The sequence below is a fragment of the Rhynchophorus ferrugineus genome, unplaced genomic scaffold, assembly GCF_030347505.1.
Source record: "Rhynchophorus ferrugineus isolate W39M unplaced genomic scaffold, kcgeb_rfMv2 rfM2, whole genome shotgun sequence".
NCBI classification, from domain to species: Eukaryota; Metazoa; Arthropoda; class Insecta; order Coleoptera; family Curculionidae; genus Rhynchophorus; species Rhynchophorus ferrugineus.
This window is the reverse complement of record NW_027472581.1, coordinates 86,000,676-86,026,156: the sequence shown is the minus strand read 5'-3', so window position 1 is coordinate 86,026,156 and position 25,481 is coordinate 86,000,676. Positions and strand designations below refer to the sequence as shown.

The 25,481-nt window shown below is 31.4% G+C and overlaps 1 protein-coding gene across 3 annotated transcripts in view; it reads right to left on the bottom strand.

The window, feature by feature from the left end:
- sba (six-banded) overlaps positions 1-25,481 on the bottom strand; it is a 153,074-nt gene that overhangs the window by 10,117 nt on the left and 117,476 nt on the right. For all 3 annotated transcript variants that reach the window (XM_076395176.1, XM_076395177.1, XM_076395178.1), the window contains exon 5: positions 56-195. In XM_076395176.1, coding sequence (XP_076251291.1) covers positions 56-195 — 140 coding nt within the window. The remainder of the gene's footprint in view (positions 1-55; positions 196-25,481) is intronic.

The window sequence follows — 25,481 nt, the reverse complement described above, 5'->3', positions numbered from 1 at the left end:
CTGTAAAAGCAATTATACATAAATACGTGTGGTATTAACACTAGTACGTACACACCTGAGAATGAGAATTTCCAACATCTTTGATGTATCCTTGCTCATTCAGAGTCATATTTTCTCGCTGAGCTAAAATTTGCGAAACAGAGATACCCGTGTATGGCACTACTTTCCTTTTCTTCCTTTTGATCGAGGTGAAATCTGAAAAAGGAAATAAAGAATGTATTAACAGGTTATTTTTCTAAAACTAGAATATACGAATGATCGAAAAAGTCGGTAAGTAAGCCGAAAGCAAACATTCGTATAAAATACACAATCTTCGTTTTTATTACTGTCGTAGTCCTAAAACAATTACAAGAGTGATATTTTAGTCATTTCATTATGTCAATGTTCATTACATATTTTTGATAGATTCACGGATATTTTAGACAAAGTTCATTTTCATCTTGGAATTTGTTAGATTTTACTTTTTATTTTTTAAATAGTTTTTAATTATATTTAATACAATGAACTGAACTCTGACTTTGAATAACTTGGTTTAAATGAGTGATCTATTTTCAAAGCAGTAACGACAGCCATTTAACCGATATGTTTTCAAAATAAGTTATATACTTCTAAATAAAACGTCAATAATTTAAAAATATTGCTTCAAGAAAATATTTGTGGCGTTTCTCGTGATAGATAGTCAATTGCAAATAACTTTAAGAGTATATACATTAAAATTGGTACAGTGGTTGAAAAGTTTGATGAAAAGTGGATAATTTTACCTCGATATGTTTATAACGGTTACGTTTATCTTTAACATTGACATTTTTACAACGAAAACTAGCAAACCAATTTTGATACTTCAGGCACTAAGACTAATAAATACCAAACCACATTTCTCTTCTCCAGTGTTGATGTAAGTCAGTGTTATTGCCCAGTGATATCCGTCGTTCAAAAAAATGTGTAAATCGATTTTCTGTAAAAGTTCTCTTTCCGCTAAAGACTAACAACAAAATGCTACTAATTTTAATCATATTTTATTCGAACAGATAACATAAAACTCGATATAAGAAATCACTTGCAGTTTGAGACTTATCTGTACGGTAGAATCAGTCCAGACGGTTTCGAAGCGAAAATAAACCTTACGGCCTCAGTCTTTCGGATTACGTACACGATCATAAACGGAGTATATAACATAGTGTCGTATTTAAAACAAACATCACGACAAACATTACCTCTCTGGCGATGAAATATTATATTCGATTCGTTTACCAACAGAAGATATTCGCCAGATCTATATAGGAAGCGATACCATTAATGTACATGGCAGTATGGAACATTCATTATTAACATGATTAAAATCGTTCACTTTATTTATATTTTATAAATAATGGAAATAACTTTCAAAGTTTCACCAGAAATAATAACAGTTTATCGGGAAAATCGTATATAAACCGAGCCTACATATTATTCGCTCTGGAAACCAATAAAAATAGAAACAATAAAAAGAGGCTGACATTTTCTCTAATCACCTTCCCTCATCCTCACTTTTAGTTACTAAAGTCTTACCTTGCAAATAAACGTTTTACCATAAAACAAGACGATGAACATACAAATTGCATCCAATATATTAAGAGGTTCTATAAAGCAGTATACTGGGTTTCAAAATAAAGGGTTGTGTGCCATTGTTAATGGTCCGTACTATGCCTCTAATGAAGCGATACACCATGATATCCCTATAGAACGCCTAAGAAGGGTAACTCTGGGTGTTTGTGTCAAGTACCTCGGAAGAGCGTCAGTGCATCCAAATGTACTTGCTAATCAGCTAAATATGCGAAATGATAGTGAAGTGCGCAGACTAAAACTTTTAACACCATCCGATCTGATTATAGGATTATTATATAGATTTAGGAGTAAGATTTAGAATAAGATATTCTACAGAGGAAATAATTTAATGAGGTGATCTACTATATGTAAAGTAAATAAGTTATAAGAAATACTTATTTGCCACTGGGCAGATTGTTGAACCAGTAAGGGTAATAATAATTCTAAAAATACTTAAAATGTATCTTATACAGTATAAATTATTATTTCTGAGACATTCTTTGGACAACATTAAAACCCATATACGTTTTAAACAACTTTTTTGAAATTATAGGTTAAATTATATAGTTGGCGGATATTTCTAATCTAAAATGCAATGTTTCCATTCAATAATAACTAGCAGATGAATAAAATGCAAATCAGTATCCGTTCGATACAAGATCGTCGGTCAAGAGTCATTAGACATGACTGGCGGCGAACTTGACGAGTCGTTCCTGCCATTTACCTCGAAGAGTGTTAACTAAATGGACACTCAACCCTTTCGCAGACGATAATCGCAAATAAGTCGGAAAATATACGCATTACCATCGACAATAAACAGTTGGGCGTTACGGCTCTGGAGTTGATTTTAAGAAGTGTTAAATTAAAAGCCAACGTCAATAATACTTTCGGGTACAGTGCAAATAAAAGTTGTTATTGCACCCAACGCTGTATAAGACACAGACCATTAATCAAATGAACGTCTTTACTTAAAACCTGTTTCTTTGTCATTAATTATTTATATTCAACAAAATGACAGAATATATTTTATACAGTGTGTTGAGTAGGAAACTTTTTAATTTATTTTAAAAAATAAAGTTTTCTAACGCTCAGATCCTGGATTCTACCCAATGATTTAATTTATATATTCAATATTGGTGAAAACCTTAGCACGCCCTAGAGTTTGTTATGACGTACAAATAAGACGATATCTCTATAATCCTCCTTCCACCACATACACTAAAAAAGAAAATAAGACAGTTCGAAAATAGTAGAATCAAAAACATCAATTTTGCATCGATGGGGTTGTGCAACAAAATTCGTCGCTAGAAGAATAGTTACATATTTGAGGACCTAATAAAGAAATCTCGTCAAAAGAAAATGTTAAATTTAGAAATAACTTAATGGAAATTGAAAACAATAAAACGTAAAAAGTAAACAACGTGAACAACCATCAATCATAATTTCGAAATCGCCCACATCAAGACCGAAAAACGGTCTCGTATTTGGTAAATTTCCGGAGCCCCCTTTGTTTCACATCCATTAATTATGGAACGATAATAAAGCAGACGTCGCGCAAAAAGTTCGAGATATTTCAAGCAAAAAAGCTAAACGGAAAGTCTAATGTGCTCAAAAGTCTCCGTTGATTCCTCGTCAAAGTTTCGTGTTGAGAAGTTGATGTAAGGCATTAAGAAAAGTTAGTGAGTACAAATGTTATTGAAAGGTTTATACTGCTGTGAATAGGTAGAGAGTAGCTGAGATTCAATAAAAATATTTTAAACATGGATTATTATTTTACACATATAGAATTACAGAAAATTTTAAAAATTGTACGAATTTTCAGAATTTTAAATATTTTTTATGTCAGGGTGATAGCTAATAACACAACTAACATATTTTTTCCTATAGTTTAAAAGCATTCAGTCTGTTCATCACGTATTAGAAATACTATCAAAATAAAATCCTTGATATGACTTTTTGTGACTTATTTTTCGTAAATATCTTTTGAGCCAAAAGAGAGAAGGTGGATAATATTCACGATCTGAATTTATTTAATTCTCATTTTACAAATTAAACTGCCATGAACATATGTCAAAAAATCTATACTATTTAGCCTATTTTTATGTGTTCTAAAAAATATAATTTGGCATTTTATCAGCTTATTAGTTATCTACTTTTGTTTTCATTTGTATAAAAATCATTTGATTTTCTCTAAATCCACATTATTTTGTATCATTATTAATTAAATACTATTTAATTAATAATGATACAATTATTAGGAAAAATTAAAATTATTAGTTAAATGATGAAAATTATAAAATGGGATACCCAATATTATATCAAGGTTTATTTGAAAATATTTTGAAATTTTTAACAATTGAAGAATCGGTAAAGATGCTTCAGGAACATTAGGAAGATTTTGGGAGTATCAATGTTTATATTACTTCTCCATGTAGCGATGAGGCAAAAGTAAGGAGGATATTGAAAATTGAAATATTAATAATTTTAATGAATTAGATTAGAAAAACAGCTACTGAGAAAACTAATAAAAATATCGAAATATACTCGTAAGTCTTCTATCAATTGTTCCGAAGGTGTTGATGAATATTATACAAATGAGACTCGCAAGGAGACAAGCCGAGAATAGCAGGTGGGATATAGACCCAATCGCGGTTGTATAGATAGGATTTACGGAGTTCATTTTAAGTAGAAACGTATTAGATGAAGAGCGCGTACGTTTGTTATTTTGGTGAACGAATTTTTCACGGATTGCTCTGGAGAAATCGACCTTTTGGAAGAAAGAAGCCTTGAAAAAGACATGGATCAAGGTCATTGAAAAAGATCTGGAAAATAGGAGACTGTCGATTTAGTGGAGAATATTCGGTTGCGACAATAGTGTATGGGTTGAGAAGTAAATACTCTCACAGTAGTTTACAGTAGATTATGATAACGATGTGGGATAACCATTAAGGAATAGTGCCTTCACAAGTTCACTGTTTGTGTGAAATGATTCAAAGAAAAGGTCCGGGTTTCTGGGAAAAAAATTCATTGATCACATTTCATTACATTAATTATTAATTTTTGGTAAAAAAAACATTGTAACCCTCCAGCCGACAATATCATTGTAAAATAAAAAATATTTAGTTTGAAATTAAATTTTATTTCAGTTCAAATGTCTATCACTTTACATTTAAACGGTAACTCTTTGTACACAGAACGTCACCATATCACATTTTAATGGGACATAAATCCTGTTAGCAAGTGACAAAAGACGTTCGACCACACCAGTCCGACTGAAACGGTGCGCGATTTGAAAACGGCCCCATTACCATCCGAACCATCATACTCACCAAATAAGTCCCCGCGGACATAACCTCGTAAAATTTTACGATCGTCCGCTCATTGTTTCTCACCAGTATTTTATGCGCCATCTACACGGGAGAGTCCGCGTATTGCGGAGTCAGTTTTTTTCATTTACTTTTTTTTCGTCCATCCTCTTCTTCCCTTTTCGCCCGTACATAACTCGATGGTCGACGCTCTTTGATTTCAAAGACATAAACATGTCATAATAAAGATATGCTGTTCTCTTAATAGTCTCTTAACGCCCTATACTTTGTAATTCAATTTTTAACTCGTTGCGTCGTTATTGAACGAGCCGAGACGGGTTCGCTCGGCCGAGATCTGGCCCGACTGGATCAATTTTTAATGGCGGTTTCGCGAGAATATGGTTTTTTGATACGGGCGTGTATGTGCCGTGTCTGTGTTCTCCTCGTGGTTGTCGACCGATTCGCGCTCTTTCTCGTCGTGTATTTTAATTGAGGAATCCGAGGAATTCTTCATTTTCGCATTACAAAAATATATGCCATCGTTATGCGTTCAACCGCACCACTATTGCTTCACGATGTTTGATTGGATTCGTTCAAATTAGTTTTACAACAGTAATTGTGCGAAATTTGGGCATCAGAATACATACAAGGGGTTTTAAAAAATAACTGGTAACTTATTAGTTTAAAAATAATTTAATTTACTCCTTACATTACACACTTATATCAAAAGAAACAATAGTTATGGTGAGCATCAGTAAAGATGTGGAATTGCATACGTTATTGAATGAAGAACCAACACAAACTCAAAAACAATCTGCAGAAAAGATGAATATGAACCGAGTGAAAGTTGTATACAAAGCAACAGGCAACTATAAAATTGAAAAATTGTCAGTAAAATGCCACTGCATAGGTCCAAATATCATGTCTGCATCAAATCAATCATCAAAAAGTAACGGGTGATGAAAAATTTATTTATTTCGAAGATTCCAAGCAAAAAAATATGGTTATCACTTACGTCAATTGCAAGGCCAAACAGCTTTGGTCGCAAGACCATGTTCTCTGTCTGGTTGGAAGAGGTTGGTGTAATTTCAACTGTGTAGTGATCAAAAACGTCCACAATCTACCTAAAGACATGGTAAGATGATTTAGCAGCATGACAACGCGTTGTCTCAAACAGTAAAACCTGTCAAAGAAGTGTTGAAAACACTAAGATGCGAAGTTTTATGGCAGCCGCCATATTCTCCAGACCTGGCTCTACCCGACTACTACCTTTTCACATAGATGGGCTACGCGCCTGCACAGAAATTAAAAAATAGATAGTTCAGCTGTGCAAAATGTATAGAATTAAATAGCCAATACTTTGATTAAATACATTTTAATTATCAATAGTAAATAAAGTTTAAAGTATTAAACCAGGAAGAAATTACCAACACACGGTGGCTTTTTGTGAAATGTTTTCTCCTGTTGTTGCTGTATGAAGAGACAAATTGATGAAAGTATACAAAACAGATCGGATTTAAAATGTCTATAGGTAAACTCGTAAAATCTTTCCACGTTAACGGCGCCAGCCGGGAAAAATAAAACCAGGTCATCCACAAACGTTCGATTCAATCGTAATATGCTGCAATGGTTTTAGCTTTTCCTCGTATTTATGACGAGGTCGCAATTGATTTATTTAACTCGAATGAATTGTCTATATACATTTTCAAAACGAATTTATGCGTTCCAGTTTAATTTCAACTTGTTTATTGGCATCGTCCACCGTTTCAGATAAATATGGATTCGTTGAGATTTTGCAAATATTTATAGGTTCTCTTTTCGCATGAGGCATTATAGCAAAAGTTAATATTTCCAGTTAATCAAATTTCGTTTATGAAAAATAGATGTAAGAGATGGAGATTCCGCCCTGGTCGAGGACAGTTATTGAAAAAGTCGCCAAAATTCTTGATGATTTGATGAGCATGTTTTTCATGCCTGCCCCCGACATCAATAGATTTCTTCAGCAACATATCTGTATTTATTATCAATCGCGCTTCTGCATAAAAATTTCGTATAACATCTTCCTCGTCCGTGGATTCATTAGATGATAACGTATTGTTCATTTTTTCTGGATTATTCAATCGAGTCGACGACAAAACAACATTGATGATTATTTTTAAGGTTAGAGGTAGCAACGTTAATGACAGCGGTAAAAAATTTGTTGTAGCGACAGAATAAATAGTCCCTAGTTGTGAGTATAAATCCTTTCCTCCTGCCGGTATAGAGGGCGCGGTATATATATATATATATATATATATATATATATATATATATATATATATATATATATATATATATATATATATATATATAATATTAAAAAAAAACCTATATAATTTAATTTTCTTATTTAGCTTTATTATTTCCTTTACTATTCATATAATTAAAGAAACACAATTTTAAATTAAATTTCATCGGCGCTCGCTTTTGCACATTCCTCCAGAGGACTATTTATTACCAGAGATTTTAAGTGTCAAAATAACGAGTATTTAGATTTATATTATCGAAACATGATTTTAGATTATGGTAAATTATAGCAGGTGTCTTTGTTTAGTTGAAAGGAAAAAAAATCTTTGTACACTTCAAAGTATCAATTTATTAAACAATTATGCCCTAAAAGACAAAGAAACTGTATACATATAAAAAATAAATAATGTATACATGTTGAAAACAGCTTATAGCAGCAATAAAATTGTTTACAGAATATTACAGTACAATATTCTCATATACTTGGGAATGAATTAAAATAAGAAGCCAATAAAAATGTTGCTCACTACGAACCGTTAATACAAACAATATCTGTATAATGCATTAATGTAATAATATTTATTTAAGCCAATAACAAATTACTTGTTCTCGATGTTGGAAAATAAATCGCAGAATTGAATTTCAAATAAACATCCTTCATCTCCGATCTGATTTATGATGTTTCGATAAAATCTGCAAGGAATATCATGATAATCCATTACAGTGTTATTTACGTCCCACGTATTGGATTTCGACTGTTATTTATTTCTCTGGACAAAATTGTATTGTATTGTTTAATAAATTGTTGTATTTTCTTTCTTCCTTTTTTTACTAAGTATTTATTTTAATTTTTTTAAGCAACGTCAATCAAAAAATATTTCCCAACCGCATCCAAGACAAAGCGCTTAATTTTCGAACATATTTGAACTGTTATAATAAAGGGAATTTCGTGTGCCAAATCGGTAAACAGTCTTTTATCGAGAGTTTTACGGTGAATCAGTTTTATTGAAAAAAAAACTTGCATATGCCGTGAAAAATTTCGTTAACTGAAGCTGACATTGCTAAAATTAAAGAACTCGCGAATGAAAACTGCCATCTAAATTTGAAAGACATAACTGTTGACCTTCCTGTATTTCACAAATCCTTTTACGTACAGTAATTTTAAGCTATTATTATTGACTAGCGCCAAAATACTTGAATTTTCTTTATAAAATCAATCCTGTAAATACAGTAAAACAACTCTGCCAACACCGAAAAAAAAATGTAAAGTTCAATCAAAAGTTAGGGTGATGTTGGTTGACCTTTTTCATTATCGGGGTGTCGTGCACAGGAATACTTGCTAAGGTCAAATGACAAGATAAAGAGTTAATAGATAAAGAGAGCAGATTTGTCATATAATATAAAAGTTAATTTTTTTTAATTGCGTTATACACTATCACTTGGTATATCGTAAATGGTACTTGTAGTTTTACTAATAGTAGTTGAGTCTGACATAGATGACACCGGAAAAAGTAATCACAAATTGAACGAATTGTGTTTTGTTTGCTAGTTTTGCCATTAAGCCTATATTCCAGATATGTCTTCCATAAAAATGTAGAGCATTAGACTGAATGTATATTCATGCAAAAAAGAGTATATTAGTGAAAAAAGTTGTTTTTTATTAGTTAAGCCCGGGTCTTTTTAAATATGTTAATTATCGCCTGTCAAAAAAGACTCATCAAATCAAATGAAGATATCGATAAAATCACTGTGTATCATATAAAAGAGTCGACGTGTAAAAATAAAAACGTTAACAGAAACATAATTACCGCAATTGCAGAAGCTTTTACGTTGAATTTACGTCCAGTTACATTTTATAAAATGAAATTCCGACTAAGCAGAACAATGGCTTTCTCGCGCACGGGATGAAATACGGTCGGTGCAAATTGTAAAATAAAAACCCCGTTGTTGGCGAATAAACGCACAGTCATACTTTGTCGGTGTAATAAACTTTACATCGCCCGTCATGGCTGCAATAATGCATTCCATCGGGAGGAAGAACTGGCAGAATGGACATGTGCGGGATTTATCGACGGGCGACGCGCAGAAGTTGTGTTACGACTTGTTCTCATTTTCTTTTATACAACTTAGATTAGATTTAAACGTGTAAGATCAACTGGAATGTGGTTACGCTTTTTCTTTGTCAAGTTTTTGCGGTAAAGCTCCATTGAGAATCAACTAAATAATTCGGGAGTATTACAACGTAGTGATAAGTAGTTATTCTAATTTTTAGTATATTTTCATGATTAGTAGACAGAGTTAAAAAGAGTATTGAAAAAAAAACTTGCCATTATAATTATCAATATTGTGATCTTAAACTTAATAATCTTAAATTTTGATAAACAAATATTAAATATATCCAGGAATTAATCGAACTGCGGTATTAAACACGGTAAATAATCCGTGAAATTTAATTTTTAACAAAAACTAAATTAATTTAATATCAACACCGGTAATTGCCCGTTCTTAAAATACCACATTCTATATTTATTACTCATAAACACACACAATAAAGAATTGTACATTTGTTCTGGGAAATCAGTCAACTAAACATAATAATAATATACTTCGCAAGCCTCAAAGTAGTAAACAGCGGCATTAATTCATAATAGGATTAGTTCGCAACAGAAGAATGAGCGCATAAACTGCTACATATAACCAATTTTTATATTTACACGTAAAGTCTTATAATTAGCAATAAAAATTGATAAAATTATGACCATTTACTTAACATTATTTAAATAGCACCTTTGTCATTTTCTATTTTTTCGATCTGTTGCTATTGTGCAAAGAATAAGTCCAATATCTCGTTGCTTGACATTTAAGCACGACCGTTTTATTAATGTATCTGTTAGAATCGTCAGACGTAATGTCCATTTTTTCCTCATTTAATCTCAAAGGCCATTGTACTTGGTATCGGTAATTATGTCCATTAAACATAAATTTTGCCTCGAGAAAAAGAATGTCAAAAACGTCTTCGGAATATTTAAGAGATCTTTTGCATAAATTCTCGCTTTATATTTATTTTGTTTGTTCAAAAACGTTCCTAATAGTGCTCTGAATGCTGTTACGTGTAAACATACATCATAAACAGTCGTAATTAGCACATATTTAATTGATTTACAATTCGCATACTATTTATAGGACGTGCGTGAAGTCATGTAAGGAGTCGGTAATATAAAACTGATAAATTTTATTACGGAATGTCTCCTTTAAGTCAATTACGTTTTGCTTATATAAACAGAATACGTGTTTCGCAATTGGCGTTGCTATAGAGTAGCCTGTTGCTGGCTATTCGTCATTTTTAAAAGTAAAACGAAACTTTTATACTAATTTTAAAGTTATGAGTCTTTATTATGAAACATCATGAAATTTATCAATCAAATTTATGAAACAGTAAAAATTAATCAATTTCATATTCAAATATAAATATATATTCTGTTTTCAATGTTACGTTCACTATTTTTACTATAGCCATTTTTAAATAATGATATAAATTTTAATATGTGAAATTTAATGATACTTGTGTGTAGCATACAGATGCTTTGATATTCATCTAATTAGCATACATGGTGTTTTTGTTAAAAAAATTAAAGAAATTAAATGAAAAAATAATCAAATATATTGTCTCCTTCATCGTTACCAATATCTTTTATATGTGAGAGTTTTCAATAAAGACGGTAATGTTAGCGGTGTAATGGACATGTTGTTTTGGTGATCTCTATTTAATTACTACTCAAATTATAAAACAGTGTAATCAAAATGAGTGAATCACTAAGAAACCTACTTATAGAAATTATAAAATAAATGAGGATAAATATAAAAAGTAGATGTTGTAAAAATAATGGCACATTTTATGAGAGTAAAGGGTGGCCAATCGTTTTAACTCTGATTACAATAATAAAAGAATAAACAAGAAAAATTAAAAGGGACTCAAATGGTAGGAGTATCTAGATGAAGAAACTAAAGAGATCAGATAAACCCATAAAACAAGAGGGCAAAGGAGGATCCAATAAAAAAAAGAAACAAAAACACGAGAATGAGAGTGAAAAACAAAGAAAACAATGCATTAACATCAAAAAGAAAACAGAAGATAGAATAAATAGAATAAATGCCCAAGAGAACACGAAAAAATGGTAAGTATATTAAAGTATATTTAAGTATATAAAAATATATCAAAAACAAGAACATGATCACTTATTTGTAAGACATAAAAACAGTTAATTTGTAAGAAGATATTGAAGTACTATGGATATAAAATAGTCGAGATACATAAAATAGCATATTTTGCCTATAAAACTAACACTTGAAATTAATAGACATAATAAACTCTAAGACATAGGAAGTCCTAAACTACGGCCGTAAAATCTCTACAAACAAATATATTAAACCGGCATTTTCAATTTCACAAACGAAAGATTTGTTCGGTTTTCGAAAGATATTTATTAATCTTCTTTCACTTTCGCTTCCTCCATATCTTCTTCCGTCTTCTGGAGTTCTGCACCACGATCCGGCCGTGATACTCAATTACCGCAAAAGAATATAAAATACGAACGGGAATGGGAAACGAGGAAAAGAAAATTGGTTTTGGGCAATCTGATTTTCTTTCATGAGGATAGCGCGTCGACTAAATACTGGCAAATTTGGGAAGTTTTCCGATCTCATTTTCTGGGAAATTAAATTCTTTTTACCGGCGCTTTTTATGGAGAAACTGGGAAACTGATCATTGTAGGGCGCGAACGATAATGGTTCAGTTGTCTGGCGCATTTAATAGCATTTTACTTATGTCCAGTTACAACAATTGTTTCTTTACTCGTATAGTAATTTAATATTGATAGACAAATGATTCTTGAATTGTTTCACGGGTTGTGTGGAATGTAACAAGAAATACTTGACGGTCTTCCTTATATGTTGAGGATATTAAGAACATATAATTGTGAGCAACGCAATTTCAATATATCTTAAATATTATTCCAATAATGAAATCGAGTTGTTCTCTCCTAAAGTGCTCTTTATTCACTAATATATTAATGATATTACTAAATTATTCTGAACAACTAATTGATCAATGAGCAAAAAAGTCAAGATTTTCATGGTAGAAATTCTTGTAAAAGCTTCTAGAGAATCTAAAAACTTCTTTATACTAATATTGACGTTACATTATATTATAGTTACTTTGTACGTTACAAATATTTATTCATTTAATTTATTGAGCATCAATAAACAATGATGAATATACTATACACTTCTTGGCATTCGTAATCTCTAAAACTTCCAAGGAATTAGATAATGCAACTGTTCAACGACGTAAAGACACAATTTTAAATTCAAATTATAATCCTGTCTAGTTCGAAATAATGTTTCTGCGTCTAAAGCAAATTGAATAATTAACAGGCAAGGCTACAGATAAGAATGAAATTTACAATACATTTAATTTACATAAAATAGTACATTATTTACTTAAGTAATATATTGTGGAAAGTATTGTACTACTGATGTGTCGGGTACAATATATTACTGCACTAATATTTGTTAGTTCTTTATATAGTTTTAAATGTTTTAGTCACGAATACATGAAGTTAAAATAAGTTAACCATTAATTGTGTTTTTCTGTAACTACATAATTAATAATTTAGTTGGTGTTTTGCATTTTAGAAAGTTGTGCCCAGTAGGTTTGTAACAATGTAGGTTGTTAACAATGGAACATTGTTACATGGTTTTATTGTTAAGGATGATACCTGCGCTTGTCACGTTACTCTGGATTGAAACAAGCGACATAAGGGCAACTCAGTACTGACACACATGACACCACTGACATCGGCCGAAACAAGACGTGTTAAAATTGTATGCCAATCTGACATTTAATTTAAAATTATCTTTTAAAAACTGCCACAAATTTTAAAATGATGGATAAGAAAGAACCCTATGGATAAAATAGTCTATGGATGTTACGTGCTTGAGTAAAAATCGCCAGCTGAGTAGATAGTGGCCAGTGAAAGTTGTCTAAAGTGCTCAAAAACTCAATCAGCTGGAATGGGTTGGGTCTCCGTATTTAGGGATGCGTGTGAAATTGTGCTCATTAAATACCTTAAGAAATGCAAAATCATTAATAGTGAATATTACATGACAATGTTGGATGGACTGAGTGAAGCAACATGAAAAAACATCCTCACATACGAAAGAAAAAGTAAGGTTTCATCAAGACAATGCACTGTTTCATAAACTGATGAAAACGGTGGTCAAAAATTAACGACACTGATATTCTAAATATGTTTATTCAAGTATGTTATATCTAATAACAATAATATATATTTGTAGAGAATATTAAATCATAAAATAGTGTTGTTCCTTATCCAATGACATAGGTTATTAAGCAACCAAGTATATGTAAATTTAAAATAAAATCCTTTACAGCAACAATCTCTTTATTTTTTAACAGCATATGAATCTTTTTTAATGTCAAAATTCTGTGTACATGACTAAATATATACCATGAATATTCAATTAATTTCCTTTTAGTGTGTTCTTCGTTTCGGATATTTTCCATTTTTATTATCCCTTACAATTAGTTTCTGACAGTAACATTTAATTTACGACAAAACGTTTAATTAACTGAATCCATAATAACAAGCGGTGTTGGTTTCTTGACACTAACTTACAAATTGTTGTGTTGTTCGGCATTGACACCATGAAGAATGAAGGAAACTTTGCATTTTGTAGGCGATTCCTTTGTGACGTCTTATTAAATATTCTGTTCCCACATCGTTACGGGCAATTTTAATAGAGGCATGTATTTTTTTCGTAATAAGTTGTGTCGGTCTTATTCAATGATTTTTACGCTAGCTCATTAACGTATAAATATTAACATAATTCTCAAGGGTGTCCCAAAATTTATTCAATATTTGAAATTGCAGTTATTTATGCAGTAAAGTGTTGGAAATAAAAAAAAACCTATAAAACCTAAACATCAGACGAGAAGAAAATTCATGTTTTTCTTATGGTCCATTCGACGTGGCATGTTCATGGGCCGAAAAACCATCCGCTTTATTTGTTCTTGTGCCTGATAACAATATATTCATTATGTCTACTGGGAAGATTACTGAATAGTAAAGTTATATGATTTTAAACTAATAACTTTACATTTTTTTTCAATTTATTTAACATAATACTGAATAAAATCAATTCTTATTCGACAAACTTGGATTCTTAACAGTTTGAAAACTACTTTTCAAAATATTAGTAGAATAAAGCACATTGTAAACCATATGTTCGTTACGTAATTCTAGTAATTAATCTTTTGTCTTTGCCAAGACCGTTTCACCAAACACGATCAATATTCCCTTTTAAATCAACGTACTGGTATTTCAAAATCGACGTGTAGTTATTTATTTTTGTGTTAAATCAAGAACGTTCATCGATTGCCTTATTATTGCAATTACTGTTATTATGCTCAGTATGCAAATACCTCGACATATACAATTCTACCGTATCGGGGAAACTTTCTACAACGAAAACGTATATTTTATTAAATTATATGTTCAACTGCGATACGAATCTGACAGGTTGCTCTGAATATGGACAAAGGAATCGTAATAAAATATTTGTTTGCCTGTCGCAAAAAGGCTTTTAAATGTTCCAATGATGGACTTGAGAGGGGAATATTTGAACCATTTTAGTACGGACCGTTGCATATTAGTTAACCGTCTAATTATGGTCGCGGAAAAGCTTTCCTTGTTAGGTTAATTTTATTAATTAGATGATATTTACATTTAAAAGAGTAAAATTTCGTTTAGTTAAAAATTTAGTTTCATTCGGAGTAAGATTAACAGTGCTAATCTTTAAATGATATGTCTAAAAATGTTATAATAATCTCATGACAATGATTTATCTTGATTTAAACTTTCAATGTCGATAGGTACTTCCGATAATTTATTCCCCTCAAATCGTATATATAGTCTGTTCAAAGTTATTTTGTACATACGTCACTTAAATGTGTGACATCAAAACGTCAACGTCAACATTGCGGCCGCATCAACTCTGAGTTTTAGTTCAGTTTGGTTTTGACATACAACAAAATTCTAATCTAAATAAAATATAAGTTATTTTAACATTATAGTACATCTAAAAACTACAGTTAATTATACAGCCACAATAGTTTATAGGTTAGAGTTATAACCTCTTATCAACATTGCTTTCAAGAATTTTACATACGTCTGACAATCTCATTCGATTGCGCGTTCGAACTAATCAGACAGCATTTTGCTTCTTTTTAACTAGAATAAAATGAGAAGGAAAATATTTTCTGATTCTAAAACGAATTTACAAATTGCGGTAGGCCTGTCAGCCTCTATTAGGCCTATTTAATGCCTATTTAAAATTTTACAGAATATAATAACATTTAAATGGAATGTAAGTGAGCAAGTGCATTGACAAAATATCTAGTTATTAGCCGATCCAGGTTTTCTAGAATCACTGTTCTATCGTTTCTCTCGAGTTAAATAACGTTTATCCTGACTCTGTGGAACATACGGTGGAAGTTCTCTCTTCAGAAGAAATTCATGGGTCAACCTAGAGTGTCCGATTAGGAGATTATAAATGCCCTGATAGAACTCCCATAGTTTATTGTGCTACATCAGGTTCCACTCAACTGACCCAGTTGCTTAAAAAGCAGAACAGCGGAGGATTTCAAATATCTGCTCCAGAAGAAGGAAGTATCCCAATAAGGATCCGTCTCTTCTCCCCGTCAGATGATCTGCTCTCCCATTGTCCTCTATCCCAGTATGAGAGGGATGCCACATAAATGTAACGATTTTACTACTGCTACTAAAATTATCAGTTAATTAACAGATGATTGGTTCTAATGATGGGTTTGGACAAAATGTATATCAATAATAATTGAGTCAGAAGTAATCACAATTCCGTACGAACGTTGGAGCTTTGCAGGTGGCTAGCAGTTCGGAGGTAAAATGCTGGATGAAGAAGGAAGCGTCCACATAATGATTGTTCATGCATTGTATCAGTTGTAACATTGTATGCCTCGTGGAGAAATGACGCAAGTGGAAATTTTAGAGATCACGACTGTATGAACTTTGTGGTAAGAGCATCTGTGCAGATCTCACGAGAAATTAATGTTAATATTAACCGGGAAGAAAAATGTGTACTGAGATGGCTTAACCCTGGCTTGAATTTCAATGAGCTGTCGTACTTTGATCAAAAGCATCTCACGTCTTGAAGCAAGGGAGGGGATCTCTACCTTCAATCAAATTACCATTAACATGTACCTCATTGCAAAATACAATGTGTCTTATACTTGCAGCATTCTTCAAACTAAAGAAATAAAATAAAAGTCTCAAATCAACAAAATCTCAGGCTACATATAACGATTGTTGCTACATATAACACTTCAATAGAAATAAAACAAAAGAAATAAAATATTAGATACTTGAATTTTATGTTGTTGGCAGATGTCTAATCTTCAACATAATTTGGCAACAAGTAGTATGTATTTTTCCAGAAATAATTTCCAAAAATGTCTAAAAAAATATTATTTAATAGCTTCCACAATAAAATTTTTATTTTATGCATATTACTAGACAGTAGCAGTAGGAACTGCTCTTAATGTATGTGCCATGTGCATTTAAATAACAAAAAATACTTCTTTGGCAGACATTTTTTCAATTAATGTAATTTACTGTTTGATTCATCAGAAGTTATCTTTTTACAAAACGGTAACGATAATCGATATTTGCAAAAAGCACCAGGACAAGTATACATCGAAGAAGATAAGATTCAATTTATTCCGAAAATGCCCGTTTTTATTGCCAACGGAGATGTGGCCTTTTCGTAGTGTGCATGTCATTACCGTAGATGGTCTAAGAGACGATTCACATATAAATCCGATAAACTAACATGTTATTGGCGAGCATAAGTTGGAATTTTAAAGTCGACTAAATCACTGGAATGAATATAAAAATTGCTCGGCCGCTATCCGGCATACTGGACGAGCTTGGGCGTGTCGCGACATTAAGTCAATTTATTTTAGTTGCATTACGAACGTTTACTATTCGAATTTTACTGTAATTACCCCAATTTGTTTCCTTGTTTATTATTATTTGATAAATCGTGAGAATATACTCGCGCTAGTATTTTTATTCTCCTGTTATGAGGTGCTTCGAACGCGACATTACATATTCATTGCATGTATCGTGGCGGTTTTGGTGCCTATTTTATTTCGATGGTAAAACTGCATAATAAAACGAAAAAATTAAATTATTTCGATGTGTATGTAAACGATTAATTAACAAAAGACATATCAGAATAAATAATTGTATGTTTTATATAAAACAATATAAATCCTCTACTTAAAATAGTTGCTTTTTAGGTTTAGCTAATAAAACTAATTACTGTGACTAAAACACTGTAATTAATAATTCTTGTGTATTATTATTAGTTTATATCCCAACTTTATTATAATATACCGAAAAATAGAACATAGGTACTTTTATTTTAGTCTACAGACTGTATAATCTGTACTTCAACACCGACAAGCATTATGATCCATCGATGATAAAGAAACTTTGTTTGTGGAATTTATTCCTCCAAACTCGTAGGACAATATTAAACTAAACTAAAAGACAATGCACCAATCCAGTCTATTCTTCCGATTCTATAACACCTTCCACAATAATTTGTGGGAATTATTTTCATGGAAAGAAGAAATAGCAAAGGGGGAAGCGTATTTCTATATATACATATATATTTCAAATATCGAAACCATGAATGAAGACTATGTTTAAAGACTGGACAAGAAGTTGAAGGCATTAGGTCAGAGGTACGGTTAAAGACGTTATAAACTGAGGCTATACCTTTTCTTTTGTTTCCAAAAGTCAACAGTTACTACTGTGGAATGTTATTACTTTTAGTGTGAAAATAGTGCATAAGAAAAGAAGAAGAAATTAAGTAAAAAAATAAGAAAGAAATTAGTAAAAAAATAATATAGGAATTCAAATAGCACATTTGTTTAATAGTTTAATAGACGATATAACTGAAAAAACATATTTTATGGATATTGTGAAAAAAGCTTTAATACAATTTTAATATATTAATATAAATACATACTAATTGGATACTTTTGATAATTATTTTTGTTTCTAGCCTCATTTTGGCCGAATAAAAACTTTTTCTGTTCGTTTCAAAGAGAAATCGAAAATTTTAAGATGAAGTGAAATGAGAATAAGCAGACTCATAACATTTTCCGTTTTATAATGTCCTCTAAAAACTGTTAATGAATAAAACGAAATATAATAGAATAGAATAGATATGGGCAATATAATTTCATTATATGTATTATTTCTTATTTTTATTCTTATCTATATTTATTTTCTTATGTGTCTTTCTTTTCTAATCGACATGGGTATTTTTTTGAGCTGCAATATCAGCTTTATAGTTTCTATATTCATAGCCTGTAGCATAAATACAATACTAATTATTGTATAATAGTTTTTTTAATGGAAGCAATAAAACCTATTCTCTATGTCGATGTAAGAACCGTGCAAAAAGAAAAATGAAAAAAAAAACACGACTTATGTTTTAAAATGGTTGATCACGTATGGCCGCAAGCTTATTGTTCAGCATTTGTGAGAAGAGGCTCGCATATCAATCAATGAATGGGTGCCTTATTAATATGTTCGTGCACGATTATCGTAAAATGTCAGATAATCTGCAATTTGTTCATAGAAAGCTGCCCATTTATCTAAATTGTAATTTCGTGAGAATATGTTCGTGTTCATATTCGATTTTACATATTTGGTTAACACACTTATTGTTAACAAATTATCGACCGCGGCGGAAACATTGATTTAGAACATACGTATCTCACGCTTCGTTTTCAACAGAACGGTAATTGAAGAAGAGCAAAATGAAATTATTGTTATTACGCTCGGGGCATGCTTTAAAGCAGTATCTTCGAGCAAATTCTACACGTACCATCAATAACTGGATAACTTGTTCTATTATCATATTATTATCATGTGCGTTTTTCGATCCCGAAAACTTAGAAAACGATAACAGCTATTAATAAATATATGTGATAAACAATGCACAGGGACTAAACAAAATTAAGGATGTTGTTTTAGAGTAAATAAAATTATATAACCACTGATAACCTCTATACGTAAATCAACGAAGAGCTACAATTGCGAATAAAAACAAAATCAAAAAGGGAAACAATAACTTTTTGCATAGATTATTCTAACTATATGAGAACTGTTGTTCAATCTTTTAACACGGTTTTTCCAACAGTATTGAGCCGGATATAGAAGTCTAACAAGATGTTAAATACTCTCCAATTAGATATTAATGATAATAAACAATATTTTTGCAAAATTTGATTTTTTTATTTTTGATATTATTTTAATTAAATTTCCTAAATCTGAAAATTCCATATCAGTACTGATCGGTAATTATTAATTAAAAAGCTATTTAAATACAATATTGCCTAAATTTTTTTATCTTGAGATTGTACTGTAATGATTGCGCAAATAATAAAAGATGAATGTTTTCTTGTTTTGTGAAAGTAACGCGTATTAATATTTTTTTTGGTATATACCGTACTGTTCATACAAAGAGATCGCTTTAACTGGCTATAAATCATGAAATTGTAACGGTACAGAACACAATCGTTACAATAATAATAATACCGTACGAGTCGTTTCTTAAAATGTCAGTTCGTGGGCGGACAAATTAATATGAAGTCGCACAGCTAAAGGGGCCAAGTCAATTTACGTGGCATTATTTTAATGGCGGCATTATTTACGATACGTTCAATTGGCGATTGTCTATCCGTTCGGGACGTCTAGCGGCATCGGTAGCTGGGAACACGTCGAAATCGAAATACGCCGCCATTTCAATGCTTCAAGTGATGAGATAACTTTTGCATTCTCCACTTTCTAGACAGTAGCTGACCCAGTATATATACTCATTTCCTTGTTTTATTGCAAATCGGAGCAATTGGCGTGGGTGGCGCAACATCAGTTAAATATCATTTGTATATTTTGAGTATTTCACAGATAAACATCATGGGTACAAATCATCCTTTGATGTTTCTATTCAATGTTAATGACTACCCGTTAAATTTCAAAATGTAAATATGACATGTCTTTCATATAAAAAATATTTGACCTTAAGAATGAAACATGAACTAATTCCTGAAATATTTGTTTTATATTTCAGCTAATTCTTCACCTTGTTAATAAATGGATTATAATGTGTAATATTAAGTGTAATGTGACAGGACTGTCGCTCTCAGCATAAATCAAGAACGTTTCTTCTAAACCGTGTTTTCAAAAATAGCTCACGTAAACCAACAAATTATAGACCGATTTGTCAGAAATTTTCGCCTATATTATCCGAAAATTGTCGTATAATATATTATAAGGAAATTACTATAATGTGATATTTATAAAATAAATAATAAATATTTCGACACATGACATCGTAAATGTCGCCTGATTTCACAAAACAATTCCATCTGTTACTAGCGAAAAAAAATAAGAACAATACTGTTTGTTAAAGAAGACTTCGGGAAAACAGATGTGCGTATGTATTATTTCCAAGTACGGCGAGTCGACTAAATAAAAACATTTATTAAGAACCGCCTCGGTTCGTCTTTGTAAACAGTCTAAAAACCGATTTAACGCAATTATTTTCTCACGATTAGATTTCCAGCTTAAAATTATTCCTTGTCATAAAACAGAAGTCCCGACGCCTTTAATTTATGACCATATGTTTTAAGGATGTCAAGATTGTATTCCACCCACTCGTCCTCTATCTCGCACGTTTGTCTCGCTATGAATTTAACATTCCTCAATATTATGTATCAAATAAAATGTTTTTCAACGTTATTAAGGATATATCCTTAATCTTCTTAGGTATTTTATTAATCAGTTTGCCAGGGTCTCAGATTGTGAATGTATGATTCAATTTTCTCGTGAAATATCGATTCAAATAATTAATAAGAATTTATTCATATATCAGCAATTCATATATCATTTTATTCAACAGGCATCAACCTCAAAACTACATAAGTTACGTTCCAGAGAAATAATAGCGTTACAGATTTATAACTCTTTGAAAACGTCTAGTTTGTGTCTGAAAACAGGCATTTGTGGCGCATATTACTTTTATTTCATCAAAAGAAAAAATAGAGTTTTTTCGTCGAGACTTACGGTGACATACGGTTATAAGGCTTGGAGACGCAGATACTTATGGTTATAAGAACATGTGAAATATGCAAAATGAACAATTTGAACGTGGTGATTTCAACGTTCAAGACTAAAATCTTGTCTCCAAGGAAAAACTGTTCAGTTCTGTAACAATGTAAAGCTGACGAAAATCTTCCAAAGGTTCAGCAACATAATCATATTGATAGTGCTGATATTAGTATCGGGCTAGATGTTGGCATAGTTAGGTTTTGATGGATTTACTATGATCATATTCAACACATATAGTTCCGACATAGACATCCTCCGATTATTTCTCCTCTCTCCTAACCTGATTCAGTTATTCAACTTAATACTATAATAACTTCTCCAGTGGTGATATCATGATTCTACTCAAAAAATGTCAAAACATCGTCGATAATACTTTGTTTAAATAAATTAATTTTTGGATTATATGAAAACCAGTTTCCTAAAACTAATATTTCTTGTATTAAAATAATGGAGACGTCTCATGTTTGGTTAAGGAAATTAAAAAACATAACATAAAAAAATGCATAATCTACATTTGTTTAATACAATAAAACGAGTATAAATCACAATAATAATGAAAATGTAAAAAATATAGGTCAAAGATAAACGCCGTTTTTCATGATAATTTGTTGCTGTGAGCTAAAGATTCCCCTACGGGCACAGCGAAACCAGCAATTATCATCATAGCTTACAGCCCTGGCATCTCTCTAAAGTACCAACCGGGGAAAAAATCAATTAAAGTAATGTCTCGAAAACAGCGATCGAACAAGTCTCGCGCACTATACAACTTTCATTAAGGGGCAATTTTGGCGCGAATTTATGGACGGTAATTGGTCGCCGTAAACGGACTGAATCGTTATAGTAATGGCTGCATTCTGATTATATGCATTATAACCATATGATAATTATTTAACTGACTCTCACTGGGATATTAGAAGCAGAGGGTATTTATCTCAAGGATTTTCATTTAAAATACTACAAACATAATAAGATTAATAATTTACTACAAAGATAAGATAATTGATTTATAGTATTACAGTTTTATGAAAAAATATATCAACCAACAAGAAAAAGAAAGTGAGAACACAGAGGAAATAAAAGTTGAAGAATTAAAGAGTGTATTGGAAAAACTGAAGAAAAACATCTGGTCAATATAAGATAGTATCAGAAATGATTTAAAAAATAAGTCTGAACTCTCTACTGACCCCAACCACTCAACCCTAAAAAGAACAGATAGATCTAGCTTTTAGTGATTTGGAAAAAGCGTTTGACAGAGTAATAAGAGATACACTATGGGTTATATTATAATATAGAGATGTAAGTAATAAAATTGTAAAAATAATTCAAGAAATATGGACAGGATTAATAACATTTACAGCACAAGATCTCACAATACAGGAAAAAATGGAAATATCGGTAGGAGCTTTTGCATATTATGTAATAAGAATAATTGATAAATCAGAACACTCAAGAGAATATGGAATGATAATGAATAAAGGCAAAACGAAAATAATAATGGAGAGCCAGGATATGGAAATGAATGGCAGAATTGGAAAGCCATGATAACGAAGCATTTATAATATTTCGTAATAAATAGCAAATTCATTAACAAAAAGGAAATATTAAGCAAAACTAAAACAGAAGTGTAAAAGTAATTTACCGACGAAATATAACGATTCGGTTGCGAGACGTGTGTTGTTAAAAATAAATAAATGTAAGATACAAGCAGGAGAAATCCTTCGGAAAAGTCAGAGGTGTAACAAGATCGGACAGAATGAGAAGCAAAGAAACAAGAAAACACCTCAACATTGAAGGCGAGGGCGATATAAGGAATCTGGGATAAATGTATCAGAAAAACATTTCAGATGAGAGGAACAACCCAGACCGAAGAGAAAGACTATATAGATATAGAAAAAAAAAATATCTTGAGTACTACCATGTATACTTGCTTCACTCGGCATCTTCCCACCATTCTCACAGAGCACAGACACATATAAATAATAAATGCCAATGAATTAAGTACGTGTTGTATAAAGCCTCCATACAAACCAGTATTGCTTTAATTCTTTCGTACAAATATACGTGTCCATAAATAAGCTTAAATGGTTATATTGCGTGCCTGGATTATATTCGAAGGTGTTACCAACATTATTATTTTAAAAAGTTTTTAATTGAAGTTTGTAGATTTACCTTGTTGACTATTGACAACAAATTTATGATAGCTGTTCATTTTCAATTTCCGTGATTCCACCCGAGCCCACATATTTCTTGTTTCGTCGTTGTACTTTCATGAACGCCATTTTACAGTAAAATATAGTTGAACCAATAATATACATTTTATTTAAGTACAAAATGTTACGCTTTATAAATCCAGTACTATATCAAAAAAGGAGAACATTTGAGCATATAATTGGAAACATATTTTTCTCTAAAATGAAGTGTGAAATCTCAAAAGATTCTCAAATGATCAATAATCATGATCATACCTATAATCATATCGTGTTCGGTTCGTTATTCGCTGCATCCTTAAAGTTCAACGACCGCGAGATACTGTTGCATTCACAATGCATTCTCTTCTTTTAGGCCAGATGGCCCTTCTTCTGAAGACGCTCGAGGCGATTTGACCCATGCCACGTCTTCTTACATAACCAATTTAAATAAATACTATGGAATATCTGATGCATGAAATATAAACACGATTCTATATTATTCCGTTCGATCTGCTCAGGAGTGCTTAATAACAATGTCTGCTTTTGAATGAATTTTTTTTATCCCATTATTGTCGTTTGATATATTGATACTGTGATTATTTTCAATATGGTATGAACGTGTAATGTATTATTTATACATTTATTATATACTTTCATTAAATTCATACAATAAAAAATAAATAAAACGGAATTTGTATTCGCGTTTTATTATTTATTTATATGTTGATTTACTTTATAAGATCCTTGTTATTTCGACAATAACAACAACATTACTACAATATAGTTTTTGCCTTGAACAATTACACAGGCCAACGAGAGAAACCACTTTTTTTCAACAATGTCTGGACTATCGATGGATGCATTAAAACTCCCCAAACGAGCTCTCGTAATTTTTGAGAGATCATCAAAATAATTGTGTGGTTGACTGTTGGCATGACCTTTCCTATTATTGAGTTCAGGCCCTTTACATTACACCAATATCGCTTTTCAATTGCGTGGCCGAATTTCCGTAACTATACACAGTAGAACTGAGATTGACTATCTATTTCCATTCCTATCAAATGCATGTAATCATTCTTTTCTTGACTTACCAACCCACGACGAACTTCTTTTTGTAAGCTTTGCGTAAATGGTTCAACACAATTTTATTCATATCAATATACAAATATATTCTGGTTCACGAATTCAATGACAATATATTAAATATAAAAAATAGATGCCTTTCCCACCTTATATGATATCTTTCTACATTCTATATAACGAGTTTTAGACAGGTGTACAGATCCTTACACGAGCCAGTTAAATCTCCTTCACTGAATTCAGCAATTCTATCGAAAAATAGAACACGGCGAAGAATTCAATTCATTTCGAGCTCAACCCTTCGCCGAACAAACTGCTAAAGGAATTTTCTGGAAACGGCAATGCTACAGAGATATAAGAAAACATTCCATCGACAAAAAGCACTTGACGGAAAATGTATTTTCGAGACGTGTAAACGGGAAATAAGGGCGTCGGTTCTTTCAGTTGCAATCGCACGTAAAGTATTTGCCATGGAGCCGTATTATTTTATCGTTTTATGAAATTTTCCATTTATATGTTCAAGAGCGAAATAAGCATTGCTCTTAGTCTCTTAGATGTAAAGAAAAAAAAGTAAATAAAGTATTTCCAAGCTACGTCAAGTGTACGCATTTAAAATTACTTATAAATATGTTCCTAACAAGATTTAAAAACATAAGCAATATTTGAGTAAGTTTTAATTAATGATGCTTGATAAGGCGAATACGATGTTGATAAAATGTTAATTTTAA